We start from the raw sequence: 22,475 nt of genomic DNA, 5'->3' as shown, positions 1-22,475 counted from the left end.
ACTTGAGAAATTAGTTTAAAAAACAAAAACAAAACATAGTCTCTCTCAGGATTGCTTAACTTCTTATAGGTATTTATCGGTTCTAGCCATAGCCTGCATTTAATGAGAGGAATCCATGACCTCTTCCTTTGTATAAACCACCTTGTTTGCAAACGATAAAGACTGCAAAAAGAAACTGAAAACAGAAGTCTCCCATCACCTCCATGCTTCATAAGGAAAAACCATCAATGCTTCTTTAACAAATGACAACATGGAGTCATTTCTAATTCAACATAATACCATTCCAAGCTACACCTTTAAAAATAAAGGCTTTTTTATTGGCTTTTGGTTTTTTAAGTCTACCCTTACAGAAACCTTAGAATAACTTCTTTCAGCAACTATAGTTTCTGCTGTCAGGTAGGAACTGGATCACAAAGATACAGAGTCACTGCTTCCAAGCTGCTTCCGTTTTCTTGGCCTCGATTCCTCTGTGGTGAAACAACCTCCTCTTTGTTTTAAGGAGTCACTTTCTTGTAGGTAATGTGAAGGTGCTGAGTCATTGGCTGCGTAGTGGTTGCCATGGAGACAGTCTGTTCTAGTTTCCCATCAGAATTGAGCCTGAATTTTCTAGTAATCTAAGGAGGGAAACAGAAAACACATGGCTTATTATTTGATCCTGTTTATAATTCAAGAAGAAAAACAGCAGCAAAGCAAACCACTGTCCAATGACTTGAACCAAATCTGTGTCCTCAGGATTTGGAAGCAAAATGGCTCATCCCTGCAAAATTCTACAGAGAAAATATGAAGGCCTGCTTATATTCCTACCACCCAAGTATTATTCAAGAGGAACAGATAATATATCCCATAAATCAGGAAAAAGGTGAACTATTTTGTTCAAGATTTTTGCTTATACAGTGGTACCTCGGGTTACATATGCTTCAGGTTACAGACTTTGCTAACCCAGAAATAGTACCTCAGGTTAAGAATTTTGCTTCAGGATAAGAACAGAAATCAGGCGGCGGCGGCGGCGTGGCAGCAGTGGGAGGCCCCATTAGCTAAAGTGGTGCTTCAGGTTAAGAACAGTTTCAGGTTAAGAACGGACCTCCGGAACGAATTAAGTACGTAACCAGAGGTACCACTGTATTTTGTACCAGGATCCTGCTCTGAGATCACTCAACCTTTCAACAACCATGGAGAGAAACACACAAGACAAAATAGTGAAGGGAAACAAAACCCACTGCTAATCATCTGTGATTGCTTTACTCAGCATTTGAAAGCATCTTCTGCTTCCAATTTGCCAAGCTAGGGTTAAACCAAGTATGAGAATACGAAGGCAAGGAATTACAATGCTGAAATTGAAGAAAACTGCGATGGAGAACTGGATTAAACATATTAAATAAAGGGGAGAGGGGAGAGAATAGTTTAGAATTTGATAGCTATGGAATACTGGGGGTCTTGCACCAAACAGCCCATAAGTGTAAAGCAAGGCACTGTAGTCAGAGCACATTTTGGCAGAGGCCAAAAAGGTCCCTCCACTTATTTCAGTAAAAGATTTCTGCACACAATCCAAGATTTTGTTTATGCTAAGTTGGTGCCCTTTACCCTTTTTTGCCATAGTTAACATGGTTTTAAAGAAGAGTGGAGATATCCGGGACTGTGGGATCCCTGCCAAAGAAACCCTGCCAAAAGTTATTTTGTTAAGTACAATTGCAGCAAAAACACCCACACCCCACCAATATGCAGCTATCGAAAAAGAAAAACTTCAGCTCCATGAAAGCTCTTTAATACACTTGTTATTTCTAACCATATATTGTGAGGAAATGCAAACACAAACCGTGCCAGTAAAATCAATTTCCTGTCTTTATTTGAAGAGGTCTACAGAATAAAATAAGGGACGCAGGTGGCGCTGTGGGTTAAAGCCTCAGCGCCTAGGGCTTGCCGATCGAAAGGTCGGCGGTTCGAATCCCTGCGGCGGGGTGCGCTCCCGCTGCTCGGTCCCAGCGCCTGCCAACCTAGCAGTTCGAAAGCACCTCCGGGTGCAAGTAGATAAATAGGGACCGCTTACCAGCGGGAAGGTAAACGGCGTTTCCGTGTGCGGCTCTGGCTCTGGCTCTGGCCAGAGCAGCGATGTCACGCTAGCCACGTGACCCGGAAGTGTCTCCGGACAGCGCTGGCCCCTGGCCTCTTAAGTGAGATGGGCGCACAACCCCAGAGTCTGTCAAGACTGGCCCGTACGGGCAGGGGTACCTTTACCTTTACCTTTACAGAATAAAATACTTTCCCCCTTTTAAAACAAACTGCTGAATATTGGTAGTTTTTACATAATCACCCAGGAAATGTATCCCAAACATTACAGGCAAGATAATCTGAGACAAGGAAAAGGAGACATGGGTGAAATGGGATGTGTCTCCTGCTGCTCTCGCCAGCAATAGAAAGATTAGCTTGACCCCAGCAACTGGCTGGAAGACATATAGCTTCTGGGAGTTTGCTTCCCCCATCCCTCCAAAAGGAACTCCTCAGCTACTCTAAGTTGCCCTGCAGCTGCAGAAATCCTTAAGGGAATGGATAGAACAGGATAAAACCTGAATAAACAAACCTCTGGTGTTATTGTTCCAGTGTTGGAACTGAATTAATATGAAGAGTGAGTGGTCTTGCTTTTTCATGTTCTTGATTTATCAGGGCCTTAATATTTAGTACAATTTACCTTTAATACATACTGATAATTACCATGCTTTTCAGATAACATGCTTTGCAGCTGAACCTTGTGTGTGTGTGTTTTGCATTATAGGTGGGCTTGAGCACACTCAAACTGGAGATTATGAAATTGACTTGCTTTCACCAACCACAGCAAACGTCAAACATAGTTTAGTGTTCAAACAAGGTTACTTGTGGTTAATCTAAAATGGAAGTGGAAGTTTCTCATCTCCTTATGTTAGTGCTAGAGGAGAGTGGGAGGAAATAGCATATAAGCCAAGGGAGGAGAGGCCAGGCGTGTTCTTGTAATGCATCCAGTTACATTCAAATTGCAGCCTGTGCCTTTCCCAACTCTAAATTCTACAATGCTTTGACTGGAAATCCAGGAGCTATTTTTATCAAATGTTTTATCAGTGGCAAACCTTGACATCTCTACAATGAACTAAGTGGTATGTTGCATTTTTTAAGCACCCACCCTCAGACAAGTCACTACAATATAAACAGAAGTATGCTGGAATGGACGCGGGTGGCGCTGTGGGTTAAACCACAGAGCCTAGGACTTGCCGATCAGAAGGTTGGCGGTTCGAATCCACGTGACGGGGTGAGCTCCTGTTGTTCGATCCCTGCCCCTGCCCACCTAGCAGTTCGAAAGCACGTCAAAGTGCAAGTAGATAAATAGGTACTGCTCTGGCGGGAAGGTAAACGGCGTTTCCGTGTGCTGCTCTGGTTCGCCAGAAGTGGCTTAGTCATGTTGGCCACATGACCCGGAAGCTGTACGCCGGCTCCCTCGGCCAGTAAAGTGAGATGAGCGCCGCAACCCCAGAGTCGGTCACAACTGGACCTAATGGTCAGGGGTCCCTTTACCTTTACCTTTATACTGGAATACTGTTAGCATTGCTTTGCCACAGATGCAGGGTACTTACATAACAATGTAGGTTAAATGTACCAATAAATTAAATTAGTTCCACAGTCCAAAATTATTCAAACTATTTTAACATTATGTATTGGACAGCTATAAGCAACAGAGATATAAAAGGGTGAATGTTTGTAAACAAGCAATTTACAAAAGGTCACAAATAGATATTCTGAGTATCTTTGTGGGATGTGGTTTTGTTGTTAGGCAATAGTCAAGAAAAATGAAAAATGTAAGGGTGTGTAGGCTCGTTTCAGAACATCTGTGAAATGTGGGATCATTATATTTTTAACCGGCCACCGAAATTTTACATTAACTAAATGGTTAAAAACTCTTTTATACGGATGCTAAGAGTTGTAGAAGGCACTAGGTACCCCCACCCTGGGGCCTCACAATTACTTTTTTATTTTAATAAAATCCTCTTTCTTTATAATTCATAACATTACATAATTCTGCATATCTGGGAGCTTGCTGTTATCTAGAAATGAATCCCTGACTTTGAGTTGCCTCATTTAGCTTCCAAACTGATTGACACTCAGTCACCTGAGTTCATCTTCAGTAGAAACAATTAGGATCTGCAACAGAATGTTCCAATGTATTATCATTTCCTAATAGGACTCCTCTTGTTCAGGGTTCAAGCCAGTCAGTTTGCTCCAGGGAGCCTTCCACCTATCAGTTCCCCACTTTTTTCTTTCAACTGATACTCAGCCTTCCATGGCCACTGAACATGTTTGCTTTAATATATAGTTGTGTACTTCTGTAAATCTTCGCGTTCCACTGAATGTGCCAATGCCTCCCTCTTGTTTCTCAGTGGCCCCATTTCTGTTGGCGCTCACTACCGAAGTTAAGGTTGACAGTAGCCCTCTCTCAGCAGCTGCCCTTCTACAAAATAGACAAGACCTTTCATTTCTCTGTCATTTATCTGACCTCAATATTTTTTCCAGGTCCTCTATTGCTGTTCTCGTTTTACCTCTTCTACCAAGTGCTTAATGCATTTTTAAAAAATTGGCACAGATCTCACAGTAGAATGAAATATGAGGATGAACAGAGCTACTTTAAATTTTATAGAAGCAGACTGTCTACTTGACTTTGTCTTTTTTCTCCCCCAAGGGAATGTGTTTGCTCTGCTAAGCTCTTCAACTGCAAGAGTCAAGGCTGCCTGATGAGGAATAATACTCTAAGACCTTGTGCAGTGCTACCAAATAATACAAATTATTATTAAAAGAGCAATATGCCTTACATGAAGAGGAAAATATGTATACAAAGAAAAAAGAAAAGAAAAGGGAGGGAGGGAGGTGGGAGGGAGGGAGGGAGGGACAGTCCTACGAAGAGAAGAGACCTGTTGGCTAGAAGTATGAGAAATTCTTGGACAGATGAAATCCTTGAGATCAGGTAAGAAAGTGAGGGGTCTAGCAACATTTTTTTTGTTTTTTTACAATGCCTATGAACCGTCACAGCCTGCGGAGCCAGCAAGCACTCCATCAGCATGGTGTTTTCTTGTGTTGCCTTCTAACAGAGCAGAGAAAGTGGTGGCAAGCACCAAGATAAATGCACCTCCTTTCATCCAAGTCATAATTAAGGCTCAGCAGGGTAAACAGCCCAGGGACAGGACATTTCTGTCTCTCTACAAACCAGGGGCCATCCCAGGGCAGACATCCATATTAAAATAGCCAAAGGACACCTGAGGACAATTTTTGTCTCTTCTGTATAGTATCAGGCCAGCCAGAGAGAAACCTACTATTCAATTCAAGAGGAAGGAAAAGTCAGGACTGTTGAAAGACTGGGAATGTCTGGTACAAAATACTGAAAATTTGTTCCTGCTTCTGAAACCCCAACCAACCAGTCTTGTGGGGGCAAATGAGGGTCCCCAAAATTAGGTAACCACAGCCTTGACATGTGCCACAGAGGTTGTGGGCAGGAGGGAGAATATTCACTAAAATATCCTATCAAGTCAGGGGTACACATTCTGGTCAGAGTTTTGCAACTCAGAGTATGAGCAGTTTCTGCTAGTGTAACTATCAACCAAGCAGTGCTGCTGCCAATCTGTGGGGAGGCAGATTGATAGAAAGGTCTGCTGGGTACAAAAATCAACAGATATTGGAAATCAGTTACAAAAACTAGGTAGGGCTGAAGAGAATGTCAAAGTTAAAGGCTTCCTGGGGCATGAATGAGTCAGACACTTATCCAGTGAGGCCCTGCACCACTCTTTCTGATTAGCTATATAACTGCAGGCACATCTCCCTCTCCACCCTTTTCCTGTGTGAGATCATAATCCTTGGCCATATCTGGGACCTCTTGTGGTCTAAATGGTTCTACTGTACTAGTGAGTTCAAAGGGCCCCATCACCGAGTCTGCTTTCTGCCATGTGGAGATGTGGAGCTATAGGAAATTTGGGTTCTAGTCTTGATGCTCTTCCTACCTTCAGCATCTAAATAGCTGCCACTGCCAGAATACACAAAAGCTTTCTTGTCACTTCAGCATCTCCCTTCTGCAGGAACTGAACCCTATCTGTTTTATCCCCCAAATTTCGATAGTTGTTTGCAGTCTGCTTGCCTGCTGACTAAGGGTTCAAATCCTTAACCACTGAAGTTCATAGCTACAGATGTTAGTTGCTCTCTCCCGCTCTTTAGTGGTTTCTTTCGAGCTGCCCATTTCACCTTGTGTGCATGCCCTGGGTTGGGAGATCTCATATAACTCTTCAGGCAGGCAACAGAATGCCGAGTACGGATTTGTCATACCAGTTCAGCTGGACCACACTTAAATATACTCACTTGCTCTACATGGGGTTTCTTGGCAAATGAGATCCTTGCTACAGAGTGGGAAGCTATAGAAAGCTCCTGCCCATTAACCTCTCCTTCCTCCACCTCTACCAAACCTGGATCAAGAAGAGAAATTATTAATACTGACACAGTTCATAGAGCTGGAATACAAGACAACACTTGGCTTATAAGCAGGCAAAAAGATTTGTTGAAAGTACGGCATCAAGCCACTTTCTGACTACTTTAAGGGAAGCTGGTTTTAAAGCAGAAAGAGGGGAAAACCTGCTAATGTAATTAGGCTAGTACCTGTATTCTGAGCACTGATGAAGGCCACCTTGTTAGTGTCAGGTTTGATGCGGATAAATCCACATTCTCGGTGCATCGGTTTCCTCGTGTCTGGATGGAAGGCGTTGAATCTATTAGGATAGGAGGATACTAACATTACCATTCCTCTATAAACACATCCTCAACAGCTTTTTCAGAATCATCTGTATGAAATGAAAATAGCACTCCCATACCTGTCCTCCACAAACAGTAAACCCGAAGTCCCATTTAAGAAGCATAGGATCATATTCAATGCAAGTCCTATTCAGAATAGACCCACTGATGTTAAGGGCATTTCTAACTTATGTTCACTCACATATGGCTGAAGATAGTTTATTGGATATCTTTTTTCCTCTCTTGGAAATTTGTACTTTCTTTTAACTATGCACTGCATTTCTGCCTGTCCCATTAGATACTTGTCAGAGTATATTTTTCATATTACTTGGCAACTCTGGCAACTCCTAATAAGGAATATTGAGGTGTACCTTTCACCGCAGAAATAGTATGACAGTGTTCTTCTTCCTCGACATAAAACGCTGCAGTTATACAAGTTTCCTTACACATAGCACTCCTGAACAGTTCTTTTAAAAACTACAGAACTGTGCTAGTAAAAAAAAGTGCTGATTTTATACATCAGGTCCCAATGTCATGTCGGCAGCAAAGAATGCTTTCTTCTATAACCACCCTATTACCTCTCCCATATTTATGATGTTTCTGGATCATTTCCTACATTGCATTTCTGCAGAGGTCATGCAGAGGAAGAATGGATGCTCACTTTTGGCCTAAATAGTCCCCAAGCAGCTAGGCAATTTTGCCATTTACAGAATCAGCTGGCAAGTAATATTTTAAAACACAACTCTTTCTTTAAAGCAACGTTATAGGGATTCAAATCTTCCCAGTTAGTGAAAATCCGTATTTCAGCTGGGCAATTCAGCAGAAAGAGTTATGCAACTAGAATAGGCATGTGGCATAGTGCATTAAATTCCAAAGAAAACTGAACCGACCACTTTTTAGAGGATATAAAAACTAGCAGCTTTAACAAGTCCCTCCCCCCCCCCCGAAAAATAGGTGCCAGTATTCACCACAAAGTTGTTACAGTAAGTGCCACAGTTTTCAAAAACAACAAAAAGAGGTGCTGATACTGTGTACCCTTGAGTACCTCCTGGGGGGGGGGAAATAGTATCATGCATAATTGCAATCATTGAGGAGGTGTTTGTTTATCTTTACAACAGCATAAGGAGAATATCCTTTCAACTCTCAAATTTCACTTTCCATTTTAAGAACACAAAAGACTGCTCAAAATTCTAAGAAAAACTGTTTTTCTCAAAACCAAAACATGTTAGATTTACAACTTTCCATTTGTGCTTATATAGATATGCATCTTTTTTTGAGTCAAGAGAGCTGGAAAAATTTCAAAAATATATTGAAAAAATCTTTGTAATGCCTGGAGGATAATAAATCATACATTTGATCACACCCACTCTTGCTTGGCTCTGGAAAAAGCATTCCATTCCCAGGCTACCAGGAAGGACCTCATTAAGCACATAAGCCAACTAAAAGAAAGTGTCCAGAACTACTATATCACAACATCCCATATGACCACTGTTCTCCCACAACACATTCCTATGCCATTGATGCCCCTTCAATCTGTTTAGCCCCTGTTTAGGGAAGCTTTTAATGTTTGATGTATTACAGTATTTTAATATTTTTTTGGAAGCCACCCAGAGTGGCTGGGAAGCCCAGCCAGATGGGCAGGGTATAAATAATAAACTATTATTATTATTATTATTATTATTATTATTATTATTGTTATTATTATTATTATTATTATTATTATTATTATTACTATTACTACTACTATTATCTATTGTTCCCAAATCCATCATACAGCCACTGCTGCTTTCCCCCACCTAATGTGACAGACTTGTATTCAACAAATCACCTGGCAGCCATGCATAAAAGGAATTCCATGCAGGTGAATAACCAGGCTGGTGGAGGAGGGTCATCTCCAGTCTTCTTGGTAGAAGGCCAAAGTTTGAGAAAAAACTCCTCTTAGCAGGGCAATATAAATGTTGCTGATTAGTAAATTTTGGGGTCTTATTTACAAAGTCTATGATCCCTAGACACCCAATTCCTTGGTGAACCCACAAACAGTTGCATAGCTACCTTGACCCTGCAGCTACCTCTGCCTCTTCTGCCATTTGCCCTGCTGTTACCTTTCCCTGGCACACACAGGATGGGAGCACTGGGAGGGAATGGGAAGCAGGGGGAAAGCAAGATCATAAGGGGCTTTTAAAGATTTTGCTGCCTATTTACTTTCTCAAAGTGCCTGGGAACTCAATTTTGCACTAGAATTACTAGTAGGGATGTGGAGATGTTATATTGCCTGCATAGTTACTTCTGTCCTTTTATTTATGTTTGAGGTCTTTAAGAAAACTGACTGCATCGCTAAGGATGACAACTAAATGTAAAAATCAATGTGGTGATAGGTTAATAGCTGCTTCGCAGCTTCTGAAAAACATGATGTCTATTTCTAGGAAAAATTTGATTTCTATTCTATGCACTGATTTTATTTAAATTGATTCTTAGCTTGTACCTCACTAACAGTCTCATTTGATAAACAACACAGATTATTTTAAGGTGTCCCGGTTGCTGAAAACCCCCTCAAAAATAAGGAAACTTACGAAAAATTCAGCATGGGTTGCCCCACGTGAGAGATGCACACTTCTTCGAGGTACTGAAAGGGCTTCATTGTAGGGAAGGTACCATCTCCTGGGGGGTCTGACAGCCAGGTGCCCAGCATCCAGGAGAGAGGCTCAACCACAGGGTTCAACTGCGGGGTTTCTGTGAGAAGAGAGAGACTGAGAATAAGCAAACTGCGCCAAGACTTTGGGCAATTAGCTCTTACCACAACTTTGCATTGGTGAGACAGTTCCCAGTAGCCATGTTGCGTGTTCTACCATTCTCTTTCATTTTATCTGTTTTTATCCAGCTCTGCCCACATGAGAGTTGAGGTGGGTCGAAAGTTCAAAACAAACCAATTTCGTATTTTACAAACCTGGCTCGAAATAAAATTTTGACTAGGTAAAGGTAAAGGTACCCCTGCCCGTACGGGCCAGTCTTGACAGACTCTGGGGTTGTGCACCCATCTCACTTAAGAGGCCAGGGGCCAGCGCTGTCCGGAGACACTTCCGGGTCACGTGGCCAGCGTGACATCGCTGCTCTGGCGAGCCAGAGCCGCACACGGAAACGCCGTTTACCTTCCCGCCGGTAAGCGGTCCCTATTTATCTACTTGCACCCGGAGGTGCTTTCGAACTGCTAGGTTGGCAGGCGCTGGGACCGAGCAGCGGGAGCGCACCCCGCCGCAGGGATTCGAACCGCCGACCTTTCGATCGGCAAGCCCTAGGCGCTGAGGCTTTAACCCACTATGTGCATATAGGCTCCTTGACCATTTCTTACCCCCCTCAGGGTCAAACTATATGTTACTGTACAGAGAAAACCTGCAATCAAAGCAGCAATGCTGGGGAAGGGCATAATTACCCCACCATCAAAGAAAAACTGCTGGAATGTTCACAGTCCTGAAGAGAAGAAGAAGAAATAATAATACAAGTATGTCATTTTCCTAAATGAGGCTAACATAAATTTTCAGGCATGGAAAAATTTCAGCTGGAAAACCAGAGCTGGGCAAAGCTATACACACCCAAGTCCCCTTCATATTAATCCTGAATGTGCTGCCACACATTCAAATAACTATATATCTGTACACAAAGAGCTGCTAGCCATATACAAATAACTGTATCAATGGCAAGCATTATTTTAGACAGAGAAAGCAATCTCATAACAAAGCTATAACCTGTAAGTTGGGAAACACAAGTAGGAACCAGAACAAAGCATTGTAGTCTTCCCTGCTTCCTAACAGGAATGGTCCCATTCAAGGCTCAAGCCAGATGAATGAGTGATTGACAATACACAAGGCTGACATAACTATGCTTTGCATGAACACCTGACCTCAGTGTTCTCAAATGTCTGCTAACATCCAGCAGTATCTGATTTTCTTGTTCTTTGATGATAGCTCAAATAATAAGAAGATATTGGTATAATAAAATGGATGTTTTCTATAATTAAATTACCATTGTAACTCTTCAATATAGTACCCGTCTACAAGCACCCAAAGCACACTTTCTTTAAAAATGAACACACAGAATTCTATAGACTGGCTTGTCCTTAAGAAGAAGAAGAAGAAGAAGAGGAGGAGTTTGGATTTGATATCCCCCCTTTCACTCCCTTTAAGTAGTCTCAAAGCGGCTAACATTCTCCTTTCCCTTCCTCCCCCACAACAAGCACTCTGTGAGGTGAGTGGGGCTGAGAGACTTCAGAGAAGTGTGACTAGCCCAAGGTCACCCAGCAGCTGCATGTGGAGGAGCGGAGACGCGAACCCGGTTCCCCAGATTACGAGACTACCGCTCTTAACCACTACACCACACTGGCTCTCCATTTGACTGCTCCATGCAAGATGGCAAGCACTCCATGCAAGTGGTATAGTACTGCAGGGGCAGGCAGGGACGAAACACTTATTTTGCATCAGGGACACTATATCTTTAGGTATAATTTTATTTTATATGGGGTGCTTTCCAATTTTTGAAAGTAGAGTAAATAAGAATTCTTTTTGTTGTGAAGAAATTATAACTTGTGAGTATATATTCTGGTGCTCTATTATTTCAGTTTATGTACTAATGTTATGCTTGTGTTAGGCAAGTCTATTCTTTTTCAATTTTTAAAAAATACAATCAAATGGGCATAAAAGGATATTTCAAAGCTAACTTTATTCTACATAGAGCAGTGAGAAGTGTGATGGGTGATGAGCTATTCTGAAAAGCCCTCTTTATCTGGGCAGATTTCAATGAAATCTCTTTTCCTTCCATCTCCTTAAGCATAAAATGGTGGCAATATTTATGACAAAGCACAATTTCCATGCAATTACGGTAGTATAAAGGTAAAGGGACCCCTGACCATTAGGTCCAGTCGTGGCCGACTCTGGGGTTGTGGCGCTCATCTTGCTTTATTGGCCGGGGGAGCCGGCGTACAGCTTCCAGGTCCTGTGGCCAGCATGACTAAGCTGCTTGTGGCGAACCAGAGCAGCGCATGGAAACACCGTTTACCTTCCCGCCGGAGCGGTACCTATTTATCTACTTGCACTTTGATGTGCTTTCGAACTGCTAGGTTGGCAGGAGCAGGGACCAAGCAACGGGAGCTCACCCCGTCGCAGGGATTCGAATCGCCGACCTTCTGATCGGCAAGTCCTAGGCTCGGTAGTATAAGGTCATGCAAAAGTCTGACCTCTCTTCTTTGAAGATCATATGCAGTTTATAACAAAGAGACTTGTAGCAACATGCAGACTAAGAATTTATTATGACTTAACTTTTGTAGACTAGAGTCCATTAATTTATCAGAGGATGAAAACAGGGAAGCTTGCATAGCTGAAAATGTGGTTTTTGCTACCATCTAGTGGCTCAAGTAATAATACAGCAATTCAAAGCAGCCTTCCCTGAAAGGGTGTAACATGCATCCATGTTATCTGCTCCTTTTTTTGTTTGTTACTTTTGTCACTTTTGTTACCTGGAATGGTATCACTAAATGAGAACAAAGAATAATTGAGAGGTCACTGCTGGACCTTCCAGATTCACTACATTAAGAGCTCATCTAAATACACTTGCAAAGTTCCAAAGGCACTGAATCCTTTGCAGTTGTATCTTCACGACAAATTCCATTGCAACACATGCAATTTGAAAAGGACTATTGGACTGCAAAAAAAGATGACAACCTTTCTGTTAGATTTGAACTAAGAGGTTGTTGGTCAGAGATACCAGAGCATGCTGACTCAAAGTTGAAATTCAACTCAATGTTATTCAACTTATCAACCAGCCCGGACCGGTAAGTATATCTATGTTTATTTTTACTCTAGTGAAGAAAGAATGTGAACTGAAAATTCATGCAAAATGTTAGATGACTAGCTGGTCAAAAATCTTATCTGATTCATAATCAGCTACCTTTAAAAAGAACAAAACACATAGAGAATCCCAGGGTGTTTTACAGTACTCCTTCCTCATTCTCAACCTTTCATACAGTACATGTTAAATGTCATATTGTGCAACTCCAAAGCACACATATTGCCTTGGAAAATCTCCTTAAATACAACCGATGATTCTAATAAGATATAATTGATTCTACTGCTGTATGGTCTGGTTTGATTCCTATTCTTAATTACTATTTTAAAACTATTTAAAGTAAACTCTGTATAGGTTTTTTATTAAGCCATATATAAAACTTGCTAAATAATGCAGGTATTACCGTATTTTATTGTACGTTCATTGTACACCCCTGAGGGTGGCCAAGAGTGTTTGTTAACCAAGCTCCCCTCTCACCATAAACAGAAGTTAACTGAATAGGAAGGTTGTGGGCTCTTCCCTGTTTTACTTGTAAACTTTTACTCATGATAACAGAATCACAGAATTGTATAGCTGGAAGGGACCACAATGGTAATCTAGTCCAACCCTCTGTAATGCAGGAATCTTTTGCCCAACGTGAGGTTTGAACCCACACCCCTGAGATTAAGAGCGTCATGCTCTACTAACTGAGCTATTTGGATCAAGGGAGCAAGTGAATAATTCTGAGGTCTCATTCTGAATACAATCCCATGGACCATATAGCAGTTCCAAGTAAAGTTGCAGAGCGCAGGTGCACTGCGCTCTGTTGAGACAACAGATCTCTGCACACAAAGGCTGAGAACAATGGCCTGCAGGATAATTTAAATAGGCACGAAACTTAAGAAGAGCTCCAATGGAACCCAAATCTCCGTTTTCAGAATGTCTTAAGTGTTTCGATAAAAGTGTTAAGCATTTTAGACTGTACCTGTGTCTGTTTCAATGCTGGCCATATCGTGCAAGATTATTTTTAGCTTGTTCACTCTAGATCGCTTATCATTCCCTATTCTCCAGGAACACTGTGATGCAATCTAGTAAGACAAGACAGGAAACAACCTTGGGACTCTACATAGAGGTTACCCCAGTGTATTCTGGGACTTGTAGTTTAGCTTAAGCAAGCTATGGAGAGAAGAAACCTACAAGTATGGCATATATTGTGACTCATAATTCCTTTCTGGCTACTATTGCCTTTTCATAGACAGAGGATAAGCTACATAAAGGAAGTTAAAGGCAAACATATATGTATTTACATTCGAGTTTTATCAGTTAGTACAGATGCTGATCATTTTGTGCAGGGGTTCCGTTCCCAGCCCCCGCACACATTGGTGGAGTGTGCGTAAGTGTGTCCCTGCCCATTATGCTCCACCCCGTCCCCATTCTTCTCTCTTCCAGGTCCAAAAGGACCTGCATGTCGGTAATTGTGCACTGATTGGAGATGCCTAAAATGGTTGACACCTGTATAGCTGATTAGCAAAATTGTACTTGGAGCCTTTGCTGCGATGCAAAGGGGAAAACATAAAGCAAGGGGAAGGCTTTACATATACTCATTTGCTAATAATATGCGTCTCAGCAATAATATTGCATACCCTCTAACATGTCCCAGAGGAAAACCGGGACACACGTCTTTTGGGGCCATGGAGTCAAGTGACTTGTGCAAGAACACAGCCCCCCAAAATGTGATGTCCCGCTTAAATTGAGATTTTGTCAGGCAAAGATAAATATTGACCCTACAACTTTGTCCTTCGTTTCTTTCATTCTTATGAGACTGAGTAATCTGTAAGTAACAGTGTCCACACAGAAACATGTTCCTTGTTTCTCTACAGAGCACACACAAAACAGCTAACAACTGTTCAAAACATCAATCAGAAGTTGTTGTTGTTGTTGTTGTTACTAAGGTTATTACCTGTCCTTCACCAGCAGGTCTCAGGGCAAGTTACAACAATTTAAAATTTAAAACTGTTTAAAAAAATTAGGGAATAGCCTGATCGCTGCCAGCAAGGTTCTGCCAGCTGGAGTTGATGGGAGTTGTAGTTCAACAGCTGGGGACCCAAGTTTGAGCAACACTGGCCTAAATCAGCACAACAAACTAAAGCAGGGGAGGCTAACCTGTAGCCCTCCAGATGTTGCTGGACTACTTCTCCCATCACTGGCCATGCTGCCTGGGGTTGGTGGGATGGCCACAGCTGGACAGCTACAGGTTACACACCCCTGGTCTCAAACCCTCTGGTAGTAAATAGTTTTGTATATGAATTCTGAACACCTTCATCACAATCCAGCCAGGAGAGGTATGCACATGCCACCTCTCCCTTATTCCCTTATAGGCAAATGACTTCCATTGACCTCTTTGGCAGCAAGGAAAGGAGAACGTGTGGCAAAACCTTCCACAGTCCTCAGTGGCTAAAGTGTTTTATCCTACCTCAGCTTACAGATCTTCTTCTCCAATGGGGAGATGTTCCAAGTAAATTTCAGGCAAAATTTGGCTAGTATACCTAGACAACCCTGATGTGAGGAGTAGGAAGGAAGTTTGGCCCCTTCCCTTCCAGGGCTCTGCGGATTTTGGTGCACACATACAAACACACTCCACTGGAACACCTGACTTGCCAGGTCTTGGCCACATCAGCACTACTGAATCTGCACCGCCATTCCACTGTCTGCTTCCTGAACACAAGAAGTGGCCATTTGCCTAAGGTAGGATTGCTCAAGGACCATATTATCTCATAGGAAATCTTCCAAGGTCATATGCCAGTAGCAGGTAAGCCAAAGGCAACAGATGTGACTCTTACCTTTTGTTGCCAGGCAAAAACATTCACTTGGCTTTTAACTATATATGGGCTTTTTCCGCGTGCGGTCTTTTTAATGCTGGATTTAATGTATGTATGTCTTTGGTTTTTTCCTGAAAGCACTGTAAGTCACTTTGTACAGTAAGCTACATTCCTGCCATGCAAAAGTCAGAGGTTTTGTACACACACATACACACACATGGTTCTTCATTCAGAGAAGGATACATTCCAGCCAGGCAAAAGCATGCAGAGGATGCAGGGCTAGTGATGAGTGTGGCCTGGGGGGAGCTCCATGGGATGGCTAGAAATGCCAGGAGGCCTGCATTTGTCTTACAAGCCTATGGCTTGAGCGGCATTTTTTTTAAATAATGCATCTTATTTTGGGTATAACCAACCACAGAGCCTAGGACTTGCCAATCAGAAGGTCGGTGGTTCAAATCCCTGCGACAGGGAGAGCTCCCGTTGCTCGGTCCCTTCTCCTGCCAACCTAGCAGTTCGAAAGCACGTCAAAGTGGAAGTAGATAAATAGGTATCGCTCCGGCGGGAAGGTAAACTGAGTTTCCGTGCGCTGCTCTGGTTCGCCAGAAGCAGCTTAGTCATGCTGGCCACATGACCCGGATGCTGTACGCCGGCTTCCTTAGCCAATAAAGCGAGATGAGCACCGCAACCCCAGAGTCAGTAACAACTGGACCTAATGGTCAGGGGTCCCTTTACCTTTACTTTACCTTTTACAGTGTACCAACTGCATGTCAAATGGTAGTTGAACTGTGTTTGGGTATAAGAATGCTACACATTCAGAGGGAAAGCATGCTGAGAAATCATGATATTCATAAATGAGAGGTATATGATGGATAAACCGGATTCCCAAGCAACTTTCAAACAAGTTTTAAAACTGGCATCTTAATGACTCACCCATAGGCAGTAATGCAAACAATCGAAACCCCTAAAATGTAATTCTAAGGACAATATTCCTGCTCTCATCAAATTTCAGAGCACTGGTGCATGGCGTATGGGTGGGGAATGTACGTGTGAATGTTTCGGTTAGGGTAGGATGCCTGCAGCTTTCCTAGTTGTATAAAAGAGGAAATCTCAGCAGATGTGGCTTGCATAACAAGCCACACCTGCTGCTGAAATTCTCTTTTTTACATGACAATTTAATGTGCGGGTTGCTTGGCCTCTTTTGCACTGGACGATCCTACTTTCAACAACAATGCATACAAGTTTGCAAGCAGTTTCATGTTCAAAAACTGGAGGCTATATCACCAATAATAAGGTATTTTAAAGGAAATGGGCAGAATTCACCTAACATGGACTTCCACTAGTGCAATGGGATGTCCTGCCCTCTCACTGCGTGCCCCCGAAATTGGCTCGAGGGGCAGTTGGGAGAACCCACAGATCAACACTGAAGGGGAAGAAGAGGGGCAATGGTTCCATCTGGCAAGCTGCAATGCATGCAGTGTGCGATTGTTCATTATAACGCAACATTGAATCCCACCCATTCTATTTAACTAAATGGCTTCATATTTTTATATCAGTTTTGCCCTGGCTAAGAGTGCAGAAGATACTGACCACAGTCCTGGGACAGCAGGTTGCTCAGGCATGGGAAATTGATCCTCTTCAGTTCATCTAGTTTTTCCTTCAGCTTTCTAACTTGGCTGTCGGAGCGACTGATCTTTTGTCTCAACTGCTTTAGCTCTCCATTCTTCTTCTCTACCTGCTCTCTCAAGCAGCACACTTGACTTTTGCTCTGCCTAGAGGAGAAGCAATACGAATGCAGGGAATCAATGAGCTTGCAGGCTCCTGAAGCAGACATGATGACCTCATTGATGGACATGGGGTTGGCATCTGTTTCTCCCTTCTGACCTACAACAGCTTCTGTTGCTGGCTTAGGGGTCAGATCTGCAGGAGAAGCAGACATGTTCTGGGATGGTTTCTGAGGGATAGCAGTGAGAGAGGAAGTAGAGGAGGATTCTGTTAAACTAGTATCCTGCTCCAGAGTGTTGCTACTACAGCTTGGATCCGCACTTCTCCTTAACCTTTTCCTTTCTAGTTGCTCTTTTGGAAAAGATGACCTCTCTCTAGTGTGCTTGGAGAAAAAGCTGTAAGAGTGAAGGGAGCCAATAAATTTGCATGCGCCAGACACAGGAGGGGTGAAGTCATCCTCCGATATACCACTTTTGTCCATTTTCAAATTCCCAGAATGGATAACTGCTTCAGAACAATCCTCCAGAGTCAGTTTTCCTGGCTTATTTTGAGTCACTTTTGTGACTAGGTTATCTGCTAACATCCTCCTGAGGGAGCCTTCAAGTTGGTCCTGGAAATTTTCTCCCTGCTCTGACATTGACCTGATTTCAGCTTGAAGAGTCACTTGCTCTATTTCTTGAGTCCCGTGAACTATCAAGTTTTGGTCAGATGATAAGATTCCCTCAACTACCTCACCGCTTCCTTCCTTTGGTTGATCGCCATCTCCTTCTAGAGTCTGACTTGCTATTTTCCTCCTCCTTTTGACATAATCCCTGCTCTCCCCTCTTTTCTCTGAAATATGGAAGATGGTTGGCACAGCTGTGGGCTTGAGTAGCCGGTGCTGGTCTTCGTGCCGTTTTGAAAAACTGTCTTTAGTAAAGTGCTCGCTGCAAAGAAAGGAATACTTGGTGGGAATCCAGTTGTCCCGCTGAACTGCTTTTAACCACTGGATCAGTCTCTTTGAATCCTTTAAGGGAAACCTTCAAAACAGTGTAAAGGAAAAGCATTACTGTGTATGCTTTTTGCCTAGAGCTTTTCAAAGTAGCTTATACATTGAGTTACATTTAAGAGCAACCTGAATTTTATAAAAAGACAGTCTGTTAAGATTACATTGCAGGGCGCAGAACTATGCAGCAGTAATTACATTTTCTACAAATCAAAATTTGTCATGTATGTTAAGACTCTTTCAGCTTTGAACCTATTCGTTCATTTTTTAAAATGCAGTAACTCTGGACTAACTGAAAACGGTTCTTCAAACAGAAATACATACAATTCAGTAACATTAATGACAGTTAAAATATTTTTATCATTTAGCCACTTGCAAACAATTCTTACAATCCAACCAGCAGATTTAAATGAGCTGCCAAGTGCTATGCTAAAGCTGCAACTCCTATGCAAGGTTGGATATGGTTAAGCCTATTTCTTTCCAAGGGGCTCAGACTCACCTAACTTTGCATTAGGTCAGGCTGAATGATAAGAGGCAGCTGGACAGATGGGTCTTCTACAGGGAAAGTACTATAGTAAGGGCACCACCACCACTGGTAATCTATTGCTGAACTTTATATGGTACCCTAGTTAGGTTATCCCTGCTATGCCTTAAGTATAGATTTGGGAGCCTAGCAGCTAACCATATCACAATGTATTTGTACCAGTCAGAAATATATGTCTATCCCTGACCTTATATGGAGTTACGCAGTCTTCCAGCTTAGTCTGAGATCACTGACCCATCTACCTCAACAACTTTCTCCTCAGATGGCACATAAATATCCTTCTACCTTCCTTCCCAGTGCAGTGCGAGATACAGACAAATAAGAGGAGAGGGTGGTGAGACACTGCTGGGGTTACCACTGTTCACTCTGGGGAAGAGAAATTGTAAGCCACACCAAATAATGTGTGTGCATTTATCTGTTTGCCTGTGACTTGGTTCAGGCAGAAGTGCATCTGAAGGTACATCAAGTGTTGTTGACGGCACTATAGATCATGATCAGCACTGTAAAGTTAAAAGAGCAAATAGTGTGAATGGAAAAACTCCGTCTGGCTCCACTATATTGGCAAGTTATCCATGATGAGACAGGCAATCTAACCCATTAACCTGCTTTGTGAAACAGACTCTTCCAAACTGTAGAGAGTGAATATCAGGAAAAGTATAAAACAGTCTGAAATTACCACTTCAACACAAAGGCAGAAAAAATGGGTTTTCAAGTGTCAAGCCTTCTGATTCAATACACCTGACACTGAAAAGCTGGATGGAGACTATGCCAGTTTCTCATGTCTATCATGAGCAGACAAAATGCATTCTGGGAGCTAACAGGAAATCTGTGGTGCCACAGGCCAAAATGATCACCTATTGTGGGGGCGGCTTGCAGGATCTACTTTATGTGTGTGTTTTTAATACAGTGGTACCTCAGGTTAAGTACTTAATTCATTCCAGAGGTCCATTCTAAACCTGAAACTGTTCTTAACCTGAAGCACCACTTGCCACCGGAGCACGATTTCTGTTCTCATCCTGAAGCAAAGTTCTTAACCCGAGGTACTATTTCTGGGTTAGCGGAGTCTGTAACCTGAAGCATATGTAACCTGAAGCATATGTAACCCAAGGTACCACTGTAGATCTCCAAGATCCTCCAACTGAAGCCAGGCAGGGGAGCAGGACATACTTTAACAATGAAGAAGTAATATGTTCAGCTCAAAAATATGCTATATTTAACTCATTCAAGGAAAACTAGGATATAAGTGTAATAATAAATAAATAACATCAGCATTGTTGCTGATCTACTGCAAATTATATCTACTGGAATATCCTTATCCAAATTCTGTTCACCCATAGTGCAAAATGCCATTGTTAGATGGCAACTTTTCCTTTTTCATCTATGTCCACTTTAGTATTAGTTACTTCTGTTACAAGAGAAGCTGCTGCCTCAATGCAGACCGTAGGTATTATAAAGTATTTATTATGCTCAATTTAGATGTCATATCAAATCATGGGTAGGTAGGGATATGGTGCAATCCTCTGCAGGTTTACCAATGACTAAGTCTCACTATGATAAGTGTATAGGATCTAACTATTATGGTTTAGTATGCTGACTGAATTAATGTGTCATGATTTGCAATCAGTCAGCAAACCAAAATCAGAAGCAATGTTTTGAAGTGTATCTGCACTTGCAAGCTACATTATGTCATGTCTGAAATAACAAATTATAGTCATGGTCTTTGCTTCATTTCTGGAGTGCAAAGCAAAGGGAAAATGAAAGCAAACGGCTTTAAACCATGGTTTGCTTGTACACTGGAAGCTCAAAACATGATTTGGGCTCTAACCCACGCATAGGCAAACTCGGCCCGCCAGATGTTTTGAGGCTACAATTCCCATCATCCCTGACCACTAGTCCTGTTAGCTGGGATAATGGGAGTTGTAGTCCCAAAACATCTGGATGGCCAAGTTTGCCTATACCTGCCCTAACCTATGGTTAGAGCAAACCATGGTTTGATGTACTATGATATCTGAAGTAAGCCTGTGCTTTGATAAACGCAATAGCTGTTGGTCATCAGTCCCACTTTAAGAAACAATGTAATGAACTTTGCTACTCTCAATGACAGAACAGTTTATGTAATCTAAATCTGCATATACTGTAGTCTAATACAAAAAGAAAAAAACAATATGTTGGCAAAATATGGAGGAGTATGACTCCCATCATCCCTGACCATTGGTCATGTTGGATTCAATTGACTAGACTCAGGAGTCCAACATCATGTGGAGGACCACAGATTCCACAGCCCTTCTCTAGATCAGAGACAGCACCCCTTTGCTGAGAATCTACCTTTTGCCCTGATTGTGAATTCTTGGTTGCTGCTGGAAACAAAATGCTGAGCTGGATGAAATTTGCTTCTTTTCTCAATTTATAAATATATATTGTTTTCTCAAGTTATTTATAGTAAACTGCATACCTTTGCAACTTAGCTATTTGTCATTTCTGTATGCATGGGTGTGGCGTATTTCTTAACGCTAGGGAATGCTCTTCTTGCACGCTACCAGAAAAGCAAAAAATCAGGCATTTCTAATTGTTGCCATCTGCCGAGATGTTTGCTGCACACCTGATGGGCAAGTTGCTTTCTCCAGTGGGTGCATACACCTTATTCCCAGAACTCTGACAGGACGAGACAGGCAAACTTACAAACAGGAAGGCTGTGCACTCACACCTGTGCTCCACACCTTAAAAGTGGGGCTTACTTTTAGAGTTCAGGACGTACCCGCCCTGGAACCTGTTTTCAAAGGTTGCGCTTCTGCTATAAAACGTGGGAAAGTGAGGGACGGACGGGGCAATGTGTCATCATCATCATCATCATCATCACCATAAGGAAGCATGTGCAGAGTGCCTTGCTCTGCCTTCCCGGGGGGTGGGGGCACAGCCCTGACACACCTCTCTCAAAATTAGGTTAGGCGGCCGGAGTTGTATTGGCGGAAAGAACATGGATAAGGGATTCTCTTTTGTCCCTCGATCTGCCTGGGAGCGGGTGGAGGCGAGGTAATAAGGGCGGGGGGGGGAGCGGATGCAAGCAGCCAGGTATGCGAGCGGGGCACCCCGTCTTGTTTCGTGGGGCATCAGCCCGTCAGGGTGCTGCAGGCGGCGGAGGAGGAAAAGCAAGAGGCTCCTCGCCCGCCTGCCCGACGTATGTCACGGAGAAGGAGATGGGCAGGGCTGTGCTCGAGTCGCCCTCCCAGCACCAGGTGCGACCTGTTCCTGCCCTCCCCCTGGTTACCTGTGGAAGGAGACGGCCGCTCGACCCCGGGGAGCTTTGCCCTGCCGGTTGGAGCAATTCAGCGCCGCGCAGCAGATCACCATCTCGGGAGGCCGCGCGGGCGGCCCTGCCTCTCCCCCCACCTCCACCACCTCCTCCTCCTCCCCCCCGCTCTGCGTCCGTACAACAAGATGGCGCAGCCTGTCGAGTCACCTCAGCCGCCTCGCCGCACCCTGAACGGCCACTTCCGTACGGAAGGAGCAGCCGTTTCACAGGGGCGGTCCTCAGGCGGCGTTTGGTCAGAGCGTACGTGTATCTACAGCACGCTTGTCTTTTTAAAAAACAACAACAGCAACGGCTTTTTACCTCACGGCCTTACTGTCGGTACACAGAAAGAAGGCCAGACTGTTGTGAGGCTTTAATATGGTTAGATTGGAAGTGTGACGTGAACTCCTAGACACTGCAATGTTGGAGGTGGGGGGGTAAGGGGGCGGGGCGTTAAGGTTCCGTACACAAATATGGCGGCCTCCACAGTCTGAGCTTTTCCTATCCTGTGGTGGTTGTACT

At 43.0% G+C, this 22,475-nt stretch overlaps 1 protein-coding gene across 4 annotated transcripts; it reads right to left on the bottom strand.

Annotated features, from left to right (window-relative positions):
- Positions 1–295: 295 nt before the first annotated feature.
- On the bottom strand, positions 296–22,081 carry THAP4 (THAP domain containing 4). 4 transcript variants are annotated; one of them, XM_079977281.1, is made up of 6 exons: positions 21,930–22,081; positions 17,001–18,154; positions 9,354–9,513; positions 6,652–6,761; positions 6,358–6,461; positions 296–614 (listed from the first exon to the last, which is right to left on the bottom strand). In XM_079977281.1, exons 1-6 carry the CDS (start codon positions 22,010–22,012, stop codon positions 495–497), a joined length of 1,731 nt encoding a protein of 576 aa, XP_079833407.1. In that variant the 5' UTR covers positions 22,013–22,081; the 3' UTR covers positions 296–494. The 4 variants fall into 4 exon arrangements, with proteins under 4 accessions (XP_079833407.1, XP_079833409.1, XP_079833408.1 ...); XM_079977283.1 differs by having other exon boundaries at positions 17,001–17,182; positions 21,930–22,066; XM_079977282.1 differs by lacking the exon at positions 21,930–22,081 and adding an exon at positions 18,907–19,015.
- Positions 22,082–22,475: the final 394 nt, after the last annotated feature.

The sequence above is a fragment of the Podarcis cretensis genome, assembly GCF_951804945.1.
Source record: "Podarcis cretensis genome assembly, chromosome: 5".
NCBI classification, from domain to species: Eukaryota; Metazoa; Chordata; class Lepidosauria; order Squamata; family Lacertidae; genus Podarcis; species Podarcis cretensis.
This window is presented reverse-complemented; position numbering and strand designations above follow the sequence as displayed.